The 13,552-nt window shown below is 44.7% G+C and overlaps 5 protein-coding genes across 5 annotated transcripts; 2 read left to right on the top strand and 3 right to left on the bottom strand.

Annotated features, from left to right (window-relative positions):
• Window positions 1–151: 151 nt before the first annotated feature.
• On the top strand, window positions 152–773 carry LOC125774815 (signal peptidase complex subunit 1). Its single transcript, XM_049445059.1, has 3 exons — window positions 152–299; window positions 363–509; window positions 592–773. Exons 1-3 carry the CDS (start codon window positions 276–278, stop codon window positions 709–711), a joined length of 291 nt encoding a protein of 96 aa, XP_049301016.1. The 5' UTR covers window positions 152–275; the 3' UTR covers window positions 712–773.
• LOC125774804 (tRNA-uridine aminocarboxypropyltransferase 1) lies at window positions 769–1,902 on the bottom strand. The gene has a single exon (XM_049445041.1). It carries the CDS (start codon window positions 1,789–1,791, stop codon window positions 835–837), a length of 957 nt encoding a protein of 318 aa, XP_049300998.1. The 5' UTR covers window positions 1,792–1,902; the 3' UTR covers window positions 769–834.
• A 1,032-nt stretch (window positions 1,903–2,934) lies between these two features.
• Window positions 2,935–6,501, bottom strand: LOC125774791 (ubiquilin-1). Its single transcript, XM_049445025.1, has 2 exons — window positions 6,288–6,501; window positions 2,935–5,696 (listed from the first exon to the last, which is right to left on the bottom strand). The coding sequence occupies exons 1-2, from the start codon at window positions 6,387–6,389 to the stop codon at window positions 4,176–4,178; spliced, it is 1,623 nt and encodes a 540-aa protein (XP_049300982.1). The 5' UTR covers window positions 6,390–6,501; the 3' UTR covers window positions 2,935–4,175.
• A 269-nt stretch (window positions 6,502–6,770) lies between these two features.
• On the bottom strand, window positions 6,771–10,329 carry LOC125774807 (uncharacterized). Its single transcript, XM_049445045.1, has 3 exons — window positions 10,110–10,329; window positions 9,560–10,003; window positions 6,771–7,549 (listed from the first exon to the last, which is right to left on the bottom strand). The coding sequence occupies exons 1-3, from the start codon at window positions 10,143–10,145 to the stop codon at window positions 7,427–7,429; spliced, it is 603 nt and encodes a 200-aa protein (XP_049301002.1). The 5' UTR covers window positions 10,146–10,329; the 3' UTR covers window positions 6,771–7,426.
• Window positions 10,330–10,552: 223 nt separating this feature from the next.
• Window positions 10,553–13,478, top strand: LOC125774786 (leucine-zipper-like transcriptional regulator 1 homolog). The gene is made up of 5 exons (XM_049445018.1): window positions 10,553–11,318; window positions 11,390–11,553; window positions 11,644–12,120; window positions 12,196–12,353; window positions 12,422–13,478. Exons 1-5 carry the CDS (start codon window positions 10,749–10,751, stop codon window positions 13,360–13,362), a joined length of 2,310 nt encoding a protein of 769 aa, XP_049300975.1. The 5' UTR covers window positions 10,553–10,748; the 3' UTR covers window positions 13,363–13,478.
• Window positions 13,479–13,552: the final 74 nt, after the last annotated feature.

The following is a 13,552-nucleotide window of genomic DNA, read 5'->3' as shown; positions in this document are numbered from 1 at the left end:
ACTTGTTATCATTAGCGTTGATTCGCATCAATTGTGCAGTGATAAGTGTTTTTAAAATATATTTAATTTTAATTTCTGCAAAAACATTGTTTATTTTTGCAGATTTTACATTTCCACAAATGTCGTACAATTGATAATGAGCTAGCCTGGATCGATTAAAAGAAAATGACATTTCCGAGAAACAAACTACGATTGTCACTTTGGCGAAGGTTTCTGACGTGTTGTTTTGTTGATGTACACTTGGCACTTTAATTTGTGAGCCGCTAAAGTTAAAAATGTTTAATATCGCTACACATATGGTAAATATTCTCGTCTTACAATTATGAGCACATTCGTACTACCAGGCAGCTATTACATTGCAGGACTTTGAGGGTCAAGGAAGGGCCGAGAAGCTTTCCCGTATTATCATTACGCTGTTCGGCACCGTAGGTCTAGTGTGGGGCTACATCATCCAGCAGTTTTCTCAAACGGTTTACATTCTCATTGCCGGAGTTTTACTGGCTTCCATTGTAAGTAGCATTACTTGCGCAACATTACATCGACTTTATGGAATGTTTTTCAACATGAATTTATATACCATTCCATGCCTAGCTCACCATTCCGCCGTGGCCCATTTATCGTAAGAAACCCCTGAACTGGCAAAAGGCTCGTCCTGATCCTCAAACAACGCAAAGCTCATCGGATGAAACAAAGAAGAAAAAGAAAAACTAGTGTTTCGGATGTAGTGGTTCTGAACGGTTAAGATACTAATAAAAAAACAACTGCACATACTATGGGCTGACATTCCCTTGTTTGTAGGAAAGGCGTGTGTGAGTAGTGTTTTAATGTTTTTCACTAGTACAGTGGCCGTTTGTACGCTTTTAGCTGTTCGTGATCATAATGCTTGTGTATGAGGTTGTACATATGACGAAAGAAGAACAATATGTTATCGTACTGTCCGTTGTACGGTTGGACCTCATTCGGATTCACTTCGCTCGGATGAAAAATGCGATCCTTCGGAATTTGATCCATCTTCAGATGAATGTGGTCCAGTCCATGGTATCGGCTGTCCAGACCCCAAGCAGCAACGTGCACCTCGAGCACAAACTGATGAATCGCTTCGACCGTCGCAAGAAACCAGCGTGGGCTATTGCGCTGATGGCGCCAGAACTGGGAAATCCTGTTCTGTATCACAACGGTACGCAAACAAGAGAGCCGCTCGTCCTTGTATATCCCACGGCACTGGCTCCATGTACTATCAATGAAGACGGCTCGTTTCACAGGGAAGCTGCTGGTACTACATTCGATTGCGCTGGAGCAGTTTGCCTGATGGTGCGTGTCCACGATGTCGTTTAATCGAAAGCGCAACAACGTACCCATATGATATCCCTTTGGAAGGCCATAGTTTTCCTTCATCTGGTACGTTTCGCCGCTAAATAAACTGGCCACTGTAAGTGCAGTCGGAGTGGGGAATATCAACACAACACCCTCCTCTGTCCGATAGTCGGGGATGTTTGGATAGGTGTAGATTTTAACATCGTCTGGTGCCAGAATGGCCGCATGAACAGCAGTACTTTTGCCATCGATCTCATTCCTATGCTTTATCACGTCAATTTTCACCGGCAGAGTAAGACGAGGCACGCGGGATTCAATTTCCCCGACCGGAAGGTAGCATGTGTAGCAGAAAAACTTGCGTGATTTGCCACAACTAGGACAGCAGCTGCGGCCCTCGACGTCCATCAAAAAGTCGGTGTCCGCAATGTCCATTCCTTCGAACGGATCCGGTCGCTGGGCGGATTCTGACGAGGTCATTTTTATGAGGGCTGGATCACGACGAATTGTACAATACAAATTGTACAATTTAGAACTCTTTGTTTACATATTTATTTTCTCTTCGTAAACTACAACTCGCTTTGACATTTTTCATGCAATTCAAATATGTACCGCATCACTAAACGCGTAGCAATTGTCGCGTTTGCGAACGCGATTCACAAATTTTGTGCGAAACATCATATAAAAAAATTGCGAAAAGAAAAATGCAAATTGGTTGGAATAAGTTTCTCTTCACTCAAACAACGCTTTAAATAGAAGAAAGCATAAAAAATAAGAAAAAAATAAAAAAATTCTAAAATCTTTAAAATTTCTTAAGGGGTTAGCCTTGGTTTTTTTTGGGGAAATTTACCAAAATTTTAAAAATTGATTTATTTTGATGCGAATTGGTTGGAATAAGTTTCTTTTCACTCAAATAATGCTTTAAATAGAAGAAAGCATAAAAAATAAGAAAAAAATAAAAAAAATTCTGAAAACCCGAAAATTGCCTAAGGGGTTAGCCTTGGTTTTTTTTGAGAAATTTAGCAAAATTTTAAAAATTGATTTATTTTGATGCAAATTGGTTGAAATTAATTTCTTTTCACTCAAATAATGCTTTAAATACAAAAAAGAATTAAAAATCATAAAAAAATAAAAAAATATTCCTAAGGCTATTACAGCCTTAGCTTACTTTTATGAAATTTTTGGGGAAAGATTATATTCTCGCTAGGAAAGTTAAACAACATTGAAATCGCGCCAGAATTGCAAAATTATTTTGGAAAATTGAACTACTTTTGTCCGCAAACGCAAACGCGACAATTGCTAAGCATGTAGTGACGGAGTAACGCGCAACGCCGTTATGCGTTACACAGTGCTCTTCAAACATTCACCGACATCTAGCAGACTAGGCGAGCAAAAGTAATCTCTAGAATTTTGAATGATAAGAGAAGTCTGCACGATTAGTAAAATAATACTAAGTATTTTATCTATATTGTTACGTTGATAAGAAGAAGGAGCCCTCCAATAGGCTCGTACTACAGTGTGTTGTATATTACACTCGAATTTAGAGGATAGTATCTCATTTCATATTCTTTTCTCCCTTTTTGTGCAAGATACATGTATAAAGTAAAAAAACTATGCATCCCATAGACTTGGTTTAACTGTTTATTGAATATACTAGTAAAGTATGTATATATTCATATATTTATAGGTATATCTATCCATCGACGCTGGTATGGGGATGGGAAAAATTAGACATCGCAGCTTTTTGAAATCGCAATCTACCAATTACCAAAACCATGCAGCAATCTGTTGGTATATCTGTTTTTTTCTTCATTGTTTCTCTTTGCTGGCTTCAACTTTGCTTTATTGAATTTTCTATTTGTGTTTCAAGAGTCAGAGCAAGATAAAAAGTGTAATATTGTGTCACATCATCATGCCGAAATATCTGGACAGGTTTGTTCTCTAAGTGTGTTGTTTTTTTTGTTGCTTCTTTTAAATCTTTTGCATGTTTCACATTCAATAACGACAAGTACAGAAAGTGTGTTGTGGTGGTACTAGTGGCGGCAAATGTTTTCACTTTCTAGAATTATTTCACGGTATTTTGGATACTAGTGGGGATCCGTTTGATCAGAATTTTACTAACGAAAGATGTGTGCTTGCATGTGTATGTGTGTGTTAAAGAAAGCGGTAAAAATATTATTTTTACGTTCATTTTTCCCCATTTCATTTATCTCTCTGCTCTTATGAGCATTGTCACAAAGCATATATCCAAGTGTGTTTCATCCTTATCGAACGGTTTCTTGCGCAAAACGAATTCTCCCTTTTCTTCCCAGTGACATCATCATCCCCGTACAGATGATTAAACAGTGTAAGGAACGCATGGCGCCAAGCGTCCCGATCCTTCCGATAAACCATTTATGTGACAACTGAAGCGTGTACTATTACAATGTAGAGAATGTCTAGTTCTTGTTGTTTTCCCTCCCACTTGTCTTTGTGTGTTAATTAATTATTGGCTCATTCGAACACGTTGAAAGTATATATCCTTTACCAGGGTGGTGTAGCAGAAAAGGCGAAAAAACCAAAGATGAAATTGAAAATGCTGCTACTGGCGCGCGCCCGCCCATATTGCAAAATGTTGCTTTCGATAGAATGTATATAGTTTACTTCCCATTCGCACCCAAATCCGTGACATATCGCCGTGAATAGGCGGCCACGTTCATCCACAAATCCATTTCCGCGCGTTCATCATTCGTTCCTCCGAAGAAGGATCTTTCCCTTACCCAACAGATAAAAAAAAAACGATGTGCTAATCGAACAAATATACTCCAGAGTTAGGTTCGAATTCCAGTTTCGCTCACCAAGTTTAATTCTAGTGGCGCACATTGTTAGCTGAGCGACAGTTGCCCAAGCGCTAGCAATCGCTCGACGGCGGCATTAATGTCACCGAACGAAGCAATCAGGGCCTGCAGGTTAGCTTCCCGATTGACGAATCCCATCGCCGTCAGCTGCTCCAGCTGGGACCGGTACCGTTCTTCCGGTGGAATGTTCGTATCGGACGTACCGGACGCCATCCCGTTGATCATGCGGGCCATAAACTCCGAAAACAGGCCGTCATTATTTGGTGGCTGGGCTGCGGCGGAAGCCCCCGTTGCGGTCGTTGCACTGTTCGTGTTGGTGGCACCCGCTCCGGTGCCGGTGGCGGTCGATGGCGGTGCGCCCGGCATTGGTGGAATGCCCATCGAAGTCATCAAGCCCGGTGCGGCCGAACGCAACTGCTCCATGCCCTGCTGGATTTGCAGGATCGCGTTCAATGCCTGCGGATTGGTGACCATCTGTTGCACCTCGGGATTCTGCATCTGCCGCAGCATCTGTGGCATCATCGTGCGCAGCTGCTCCTGCAGGCCCGGATTGTTGGCCAGCAGCGGATTTTGGCTCATCAAATGTGCGGCCATCGCCGGATCGGCGTTCAACGCTTCCATCATGCTACGGGTGGCCGGTGAGTTCAGCATGTTCGACATAACGGACGGGTTTTCACTAATCTGCTGTATCAAACTCTGCATGGCCGGTGTATTGAGCAAACCGAGGGGCGTTCCGGCAGCATCCGTTGCAGCACCGGCAGTGCCGGCCGTGCCGCGATTTCCGCCACTTCCGGCGGTTCCACTGCCAGCGCTACTCCAGGGATTGGGCAGGGGGCTTCTGTTTTCGGTGCCCTGCTGCGGATTACCGCCACCGCCGCTTGTGCTGCCGGATTCGGACGTACCGGAGTACGGATTGCGGAAGGTAGCGTTCATCATCGGTTCCTGTATGTCGCGATAGATTCGCTGTAGAGCACTGTACCCGCCTGGGACGCTCTCTAGGTTGGAAATGGCACGATCATGCGAGCGCATCAGCTCCTGCAGCATCGACGGGTTGCGCGCTAGCTCCATGGTTTGTCGCAACAGTTCCGGGTTGTTCAGCATGTGCGATATTTCCGGGTTGCGCTGCATCAGCTCCTGCATCTGTGGATTCGAGGTCAGTATCTGGCGCATCGTGTCCGGACTGTTCATCATCTGCTGGACGAGCGGGTTATCCAGCACGGTGCGCATCAGGTCCGGGTTGTCCAGCAGCTCGTGCTGCATGCGCGACTGCAAATCCATGAAGTTGGTTTGACTCCCACCAAGCGCACCGAGCCCGGCGAGACCACCGAGCTGATTCAGGCCGAACGGCGTCTGGGACACGTCAGCCGGGGCTCGCCGTGAACTTTCCGATTCTGCACGAGGTGCTGCCTTAATCACCAGATACACCGTTAACCCTTCCTTGATATTGTGTGTCTTGAGCGTGTCGGTGTCCTTCATGATCTTTCCGGCAAAAATCAAACACACCAGTTCTGGGTTCGTCTCGAACTTTTCCGCTACTATGAGTTTAAGCTGCAAGAGAACGTGAAAGAAAAAATCATTTTCAAATTGCATCATCCCCCTGCTGCACGAAAACAACTCTCAACAGCCAAATGTTTCCCCCTGTTCGTTGTGGATTATATTCAATTAAGCAATGCTGAAGCTGAAGGTGATAAACACATTCCAACATTTCCAACCTTCATATTCCAGTATGCTACATGCATGCAGTATGTTCATGCGTGTGGGTAATCGTATGCAATAGCCCGTTCCAGCGAACGAAGCCCACGCACACAATGACATCCATGTGTCATGTTTTTGTTCGATTTTTCCAAGTCACTCTCTGCTCGATCCGAAAGTGTCTAGCTATGCCTTTACGACCCTTTTCCATTGCACCATCGATAAAGCTAGAAATGGGCCGGAAAATGCTACATCCGGAATAGCAGAAGCAGTAGCCACCGCAACCATGATTTTCGGCGCACGAGAAAATTCTCGAATCACTTAACGCCACACCATCATCACACACGGACGCTGGTAGTTTGCCGTCGGTTGCCAGAAAACACACGCCCGCCATCATCCGCACGTTCGCATTCGCGTTTACAACGAACTAGATATCACTGCACTTACATCTTTGATTTCTGCATCATCGTCAATCTCGACCGATTTCCTATCTTTTGGTGTTTTCACGTTAATGGTGATTTTTTTCCCACTCGCTCTATTCTCCGCCATTATTGCTGCTTGTTTGCTGTAAAATCTCTTTTCACAGACACCACTGGTGACGGGAAGCGATCAGCAGACGTACTGCGACGGGTTGGTTCATGTAGTGCTACGTGACGTTTTCAAACACGAAAAGATGCAAAGGAATGAGCGAAGAAGAAGATTGACATAAGAGAGCAAAGCTTTATTGATCGAAATTCAAACTGGCAGGTACAATATTGTACTATCAACGTAAAACAGCATATCACAACAGATACAACACACTAATATATACTTTTTATTCCATAATACCTTGTATTTCCGGTGTATTGTACAAACATTTGTGATGTGATATGAATATTTCCCCGTTAGAAAAAAAACAAACAACAAAACCTTCATGCAAGAGGACAAGTGTGGCTTTATGATAAATTGCACAATTGAAACATTTATTATCTGGATCTGCAAGTGAAAATCATTTCCGATTGCGTGCGAAAGAACCGTTTATGTTCATAATATAACATTCTGTTCCAATTCCTACACAAGTTTTGCTGCAAGAATTTAAATTTCGTATAACAAACGTGTCTGTTAAATGTAACGAGAGTTGCATCGACATTGAACAGGAACACTAGTAATCGTTCAGTGATCAGCAACACGTGCTGGAGTACTATCGAAGATGTTTAATTAAAATATACATACATACATATGTATATTTATATGTATATATTAATATAGGTGGTTGCCGATATTGCAGTACAAAATTTAATAGTGTGCGCGTGTGGTTTTTGTGTGTTTGGAGTAATACATTGATATATTGTGCAGCACAATTGTACCTAGCAATATACCTTCACATTTCAAGGTGCCAACATCTAAAACCAGTTTTAGCTTTGATAACTACAGTCTTTTTTTGTCAAATTGTTTGAGCTACTACACCAATTCCGGCACCCGTCTCTATTTGCTATTTGAATTTGCGCGAACCGAGCGTAATGCACGAGGATGCAGCGTGGCCATCGCAATCGTTCACGGCCACGTGGGATAAGGGGGATGCACCACCAGCACCACAGTCCTCTGTGCTACATTTTGCAGTAGTTAACGCGTAACGTTCGCCAATGTGTTCGGTACAAAACGGTCCAAACCAAGTCAGGTACAAATTGTCCATAGAGTGCACGCAACATTCGCACGAGCGCACGTTTGCCCTACAAGATAGAAACAAACCAAAATGTCTCCCGTTTCCGCCAGAGCCCGGTTTCTTGACCGGCAGGGTGGGAAATGCGCCCCGAAGGACAAACGGGACATTGTTCGGTGGGCAGGAAGGGCACTAGTACTTTTGGTGGTCCTAAATAAGGGCACTCGCTGTTCGACCAGATCTCACACACGAGATTAATTTAGTGGCGCACAGTACGCTTCCTTACCCAAAAACCCTTTCCATGTACATCGTACGGAAAAATTCGAAGTTTTGCATTGAATAGTAACACTGGCAACTAAATGATTTTGCGAACAGAATCGTATGAATGCATGATTAACGAGCGAGCTGGATGGAACACTCATACCCAAAAACACAGGTTGCAGGATTGTTCCTACGAACGCAAGCAGTAAAGCGCGATTAAGCCAGCGCCAAAGTATACGCGAAAGCATAAATCCATAAAGTTCCAAGCAAAATCAACAATAGACAAAACATTCAATGCACATGAACACTAAACTACGACAACAGCAAATGGGGACAATGGAGATGAGAACATACAACTTTACCTAATTACCCATGGATTTTTTGTTGGCTTATACTACATTTAACATTTGCACCAAGTTCAATCGCACTTGCTTAGCAATTATGAATTGTTTCTACTTTGTTGTATACTATGAACTATGAATTTGCTTTAGAATATAGTTAAGACATATATTTTTGCGCACGTGAGAGTTTGTTTTGTATGTATACGTTAGGTGCACGAAAGGTGTGCTCGCTAGATGCGGAACGTTAGTGTGATTTTTTTCCGGGACTTTATCACGCACTACTATTACTGCCCCAGATCAACTCATTTACTGGAAAATGCATAGACGAAAAAAGGATCAGTTAAACCATGCGTATGCGTGCAACGAAGGTAAAGGCAATGTAATATAGGGTAAAGAAACAGAAGAAACATGGAGTACGAAAACCATTGCAAAAACTGGAAAGCATTCACTGAAATGTTGGTCTTTGACGACGGATATGCATAGGATAGAGAGACATGCAAACACACACAGAGCTAGAGATGAGGTAAAAGGTAAAACATACACACAACAATCGTACGATTACTAGAGTTCAGCAATGTCTGATCAGTCATTAAAAGGTATACGATATCGTGTCTACTTTGGCTGACCGATATCCTTCCTAAACTCGCTCTAACTCAACAATACACGCTTTGTGTGTTTGCTTGCAGCAAAATGGTCTATAGCTAGAGAAAACGGAAGCGAAGTGCATCTTCGCATTTACGGGACAGAACGATGAAAAGCTTTAACGCATGCTTCCACAACGGAGGGGGTGTTCGCACACTAGAGCCTAACGGTTCGCTAACGATTACTGGTGTACGATAACGGTTGGTTGGATTTCAGTTTCCAATTTCGGCCCGTTTCCGTGCCCGCGTTTAGCAGCAGCAGCCGGTAGTGTAGTGTTCGGCTTGCGGAAGATGATAATGAGCAAGAACAACGGGCTGGATGATGATAACGATATGCGGATGGGCTGCAGCCGGTATTTAAAGCTACATTCGGTAGGTGATTGCGAACGAAACGAAACGAACGAAACCGAATGCAATAAGGAAATCAACTCAAATTAACACAACCAGGCACACACACACACAGACAGGAGCAGATGATCGTTCGTTTGCCATCCGTTCGACAGCCGGAGCACACCGTTCTAACAGGCTGTTTGGCATCTGCTATCCTTTTGCGTGCCTCCCCACCATGCTGTTGGAAAGTCACTCCAACGGTGGGGACACATTCGAACCTTTCGATGACGATGATGATGTGTTGTGGTTTTTTTGTTGTTGCGCAAGCGAACGTTTGTGTATGTGGTGGGAACGTTTTTTTTGAAATCAGCGTATGGGAACGTAATGCGTGAGGCCCGCTAGCAGCCGGCAAACGATGCTTGTCGTGAGCTGATCGATACCAGCGAGGACAGTGCTTCGAATTTTACCAAACGATGCACGGGAACGGTTTACTCAGTTCTTACTGACACTCTTCAGCATGGCCGTGGCACGCCTCGGTCCGTGATCGTGTACGGTCAAATCCGGTTGTGGCAGTAGCTGCGGCGGGTGCGACTGCTGGTGTTGCGTTTCGCGCCCTTCGTTTCCTGCACCCCTGGAAGACGATCCAGCCGGTGGCGGCACAAGGTGTACGGGTATGGAGTTGGATTCGATTTTTTTCTTCAGCCCACGGAATGTTTGCGTCATGTTTCGCAACTGATAGCGGAGCGAGTTGGTCATTTCCTTCTGCAGCTGCTGCACCTCCTGCAAATCTTTGCGCAAATTTTGATACTCATTTTTCACCTCCGTCACGGATTCCAGCAGCTCCATGACGGATTCATTTTCCAGCGACTCTAGCTCATTTTCGTCCAGGTTGCGCTCGACGTCCGTTAGTTTGAGGGCTAGGGTATCGAGCTGAACTCCGGCGGTGTCCACCTAACGAGGGCGAAAAAAAAAGAAAGAAAAGCGCAAACAAGGCGTCAACCGCATCACTGGAGGAATGAAACAAACATTATTTGCCCGTGTGGCGCAACATTCTTACACATTTCTCCAGGTCACACAATGCATTCGAGATCATGTTTGCTACATTAAAGCCACTTTTTTCAATTCCGACAATAGATTAAACTGTTTTGCACCTAAAATATCCTTACTTTAACTACACACTCGACATTGCAACAAAGATTTTGCAGGAGTTTTTTTTTGTTATGAACACTGCACAAGAAAAAGGTCCTGCCAGGATCTGTCAAACTTTCAAAGCAGCAAAAAAGCGTTACGGGCGCAGTGTTGCCAAGCAATCAATTATCAATTTTCTCACACTCGTTGTTTATAAAACAAAAACAGCGAATATATTTGCTGGAAAATGTAATTCCAGTTGCATTATAGGTTCAGAAATACAATTTTGAGCCAGTGGAACTGGGACTTTGTTGCATAAAATATGCTAAACACGTTAAATTACACAAAACAATCGCAACAAGAACTAAACTGCAATGTATAAACCGGATCATCTTCCCACACAAATACGAAAAAGCAAAAACTATCGATTTGTTGTGATCCCATCGAAACAACCAGCCGATGAGAGCTGAGGAAACAAAGCAGCGGAAAACCAAACCCCATCTCGTAGTGTCCAGCATCGTTAAAGGGCTTCATTGTTTACATATAGAATTATGTAAACGTTAAAAGCATGTCGACCGGTCGTTTTGTTTCGTCTGCATCGATCGGCAGTACCAGCACCACCTCAAGCACGCAAATATCGGCCAACGTACCCATCTCCAATACGGCCAACAAGTGGAAACGGGAGAGTGATTGCGATGAGTTTGTGGGGGCGCGCCGTTCGAAGCACACGGTGGTGGCCTACAAGGAAGCGATCTACGTGTTCGGTGGAGACAATGGCAAAAACATGCTGAACGATTTGATACGGTTTGGCGTGAAGGACAAATCGTGGGGCCGTGCGTTTGCTACCGGGACACCTCCAGCACCCCGGTACCATCATTCGGCGGTCGTTCACGGCACGTCGATGTTTGTCTTCGGTGGCTACACCGGGGACATTCACTCGAACTCGAACCTCACCAACAAGAACGATCTGTTCGAGTACAACTTCCAGAACGGCCAGTGGACGGAGTGGAAGTTTATAGGCCGCACCCCGGTGGCAAGAAGTGCACACGGTGCCGCTGTATACGATGGTAAGCTGTGGATTTATGCGGGGTACGATGGAAACGCTCGTCTGAACGATATGTGGACAATTCGGTTGACGGTACGTATGCCAAGGAGGGTCCTTCGTTTGTGGCACTCACTGCTTACATACAATTTCGAATTAACTTTTAGGGAGAAACGCATCAATGGGAGGAAGTAGAACAGAAAGGCGACCGTCCGCCTACGTGCTGCAACTTTCCTGTTGCCGTAGCACGGGGCTGTATGTACGTGTTTTCCGGCCAAAGTGGTCTCCAAATTACCAACACACTGTTTCAGTTTAATTTCAAAGATAAAACGTACGTACGAACAGATCTCTGTTACACTAAGTACCGACCAATTCCTTTAATATCGTACATTTGTGCTGTTTGTCCCCTCCTTTCATTCAGCTGGCGACGAATATCGACGGAACACATCCTGCGCGGTGCTCCACCACCGCCCGCCCGACGCTATGGCCACACGATGGTGCATCACGATCGATTCCTTTACGTGTTTGGCGGTGCGGCCGATTCGACGCTTCCCAACGATCTGCACTGCTACGATTTGGACAGCCAAATATGGTCCACTGTAACGCCAGCACCGGAATCACAGATACCGAGCGGTCGCCTGTTCCACGCAGCCGCCGTCATTGGTGATGCGATGTACATCTTTGGCGGAACGATTGATAATAATGTGCGAAGCGGTGACACGTACCGGTTTCAGTTCTCGAGCTATCCCAAATGCACGTTGCACGATGATTTTGGGAAGTTTCTTCAGAACCGCCAATTTTGCGATGTTCAGTTTATCGTCGGTACGGAGGAGGTAAAAATCTCTGCCCACATTGCCATGATAGTGGCCCGATCGCAGTTTTTACGATCAAAAATATTGTAAGTCATATACCGTCGGTGGAGCCGTCGTCATGCACATATCATTATGATACTTTTTTCCTCGTTTACCTGCAGGGCTGCACGTGATGCAAGGAATTTACATTTTGAAAAACTCTTCGGCACAACTGATGTGCCACTGGCCGAACAGCCCATATTGGAGGTTCAACTGCCGGATGCTCAACCAGAAGCTTTCGAGATTGTATTAAATTACATTTACACCGACCGGATTGTTTGTACGTAAGATCGACAGTTTCGTGGGGCTTTTTGCTAAAAATCCTATCTTTCTATTGTCTTTCCACAGTTAAAGACCCATTCAGTCATAAGCTTGTACTGATCATGATGGATGTGTATCAACTTGCGGTTCAATTCAACATCCCCCGGCTGGAGCAACTGTGCGTCCAGTATCTGGAGTTCAAGATCTCAAAATCGAACGTGCTCGATGCGCTGTACAATGCGGACCGGATGGGCTTAACGCTTATCAAAGACTACTGTCTCGGGTTTATCGTGAAGGAAGATCACTTTTACAACATCGTAATGTCGGCCGAATTTGCAGCACTGGACAAACCGCTCATTGTCGAGATCATACGCAAACGGCTCAACCCGAGCAAACACACCACGGATATGAAGTACGACAAAACGATCGGTACGACGCTCGAGAGCGATATGGCAGTATTTCTCAAGTCGGGCGGGAAAGAATTCTGCGACATTAATCTGGTGCTGGAGGAAAAGATTATACCGGCGCATAAATCCATTCTGGCCGCTCGCTGTACCTACTTCCAGGCCATGTTCCGGTCGTTCATGCCAGCGGACAACACGGTCAACATACAGATTGGTGACATTTCACCGTCACTCGAAGCGTTCGATTCGCTGCTGAGGTATATCTACTACGGTGACACCAAGATGCCACCGGAGGATTCACTGTACTTATTCCAAGCGCCCTGTTTCTACGGGTTTGCCAACAATCGGCTGCAGGCGTTCTGTAAGCACAATCTGGAAAACAACATCACGTACGACAACGTGTTGCAGATACTAGAAGCATCAGACAAGATGAACGTGCTGGACATAAAGAACTATGCGCTGAAAATGGTGGTACACAATTTTAGCCAAGTGGCCAAGCTACCGAAGATGCAGGATCTGTCCCGGGAGCTACTGCTCGACGTGATAATGGCGATTGCGGACATGAAGGTGGAAAACAAGCAGCGCATCCATGACGCATTCATCAGCCAGTATAACGATATTTGAGGTGAGCTGGAATGAGCGTTTTTCCGGCCAACCGATGCCGATAATTTATGCACATGTTATGCACATTTGTGTGATGAAGTATAATAAAATTATATCGATGGTTCTAAAGAAACGAACTTTGTTTAGCGTTCCGATTCTTTCACTTGTAGTTCGGTACACTGCAATATAGAGGCCGTTTTTTATATCAAAT

The sequence above is a fragment of the Anopheles funestus genome, chromosome 2RL (assembly GCF_943734845.2).
Source record: "Anopheles funestus chromosome 2RL, idAnoFuneDA-416_04, whole genome shotgun sequence".
Classification (NCBI taxonomy): Eukaryota; Metazoa; Arthropoda; class Insecta; order Diptera; family Culicidae; genus Anopheles; species Anopheles funestus.
Note: the sequence above shows the minus strand (reverse complement) of the source record. Positions and strands in the feature narration are given on the sequence as shown.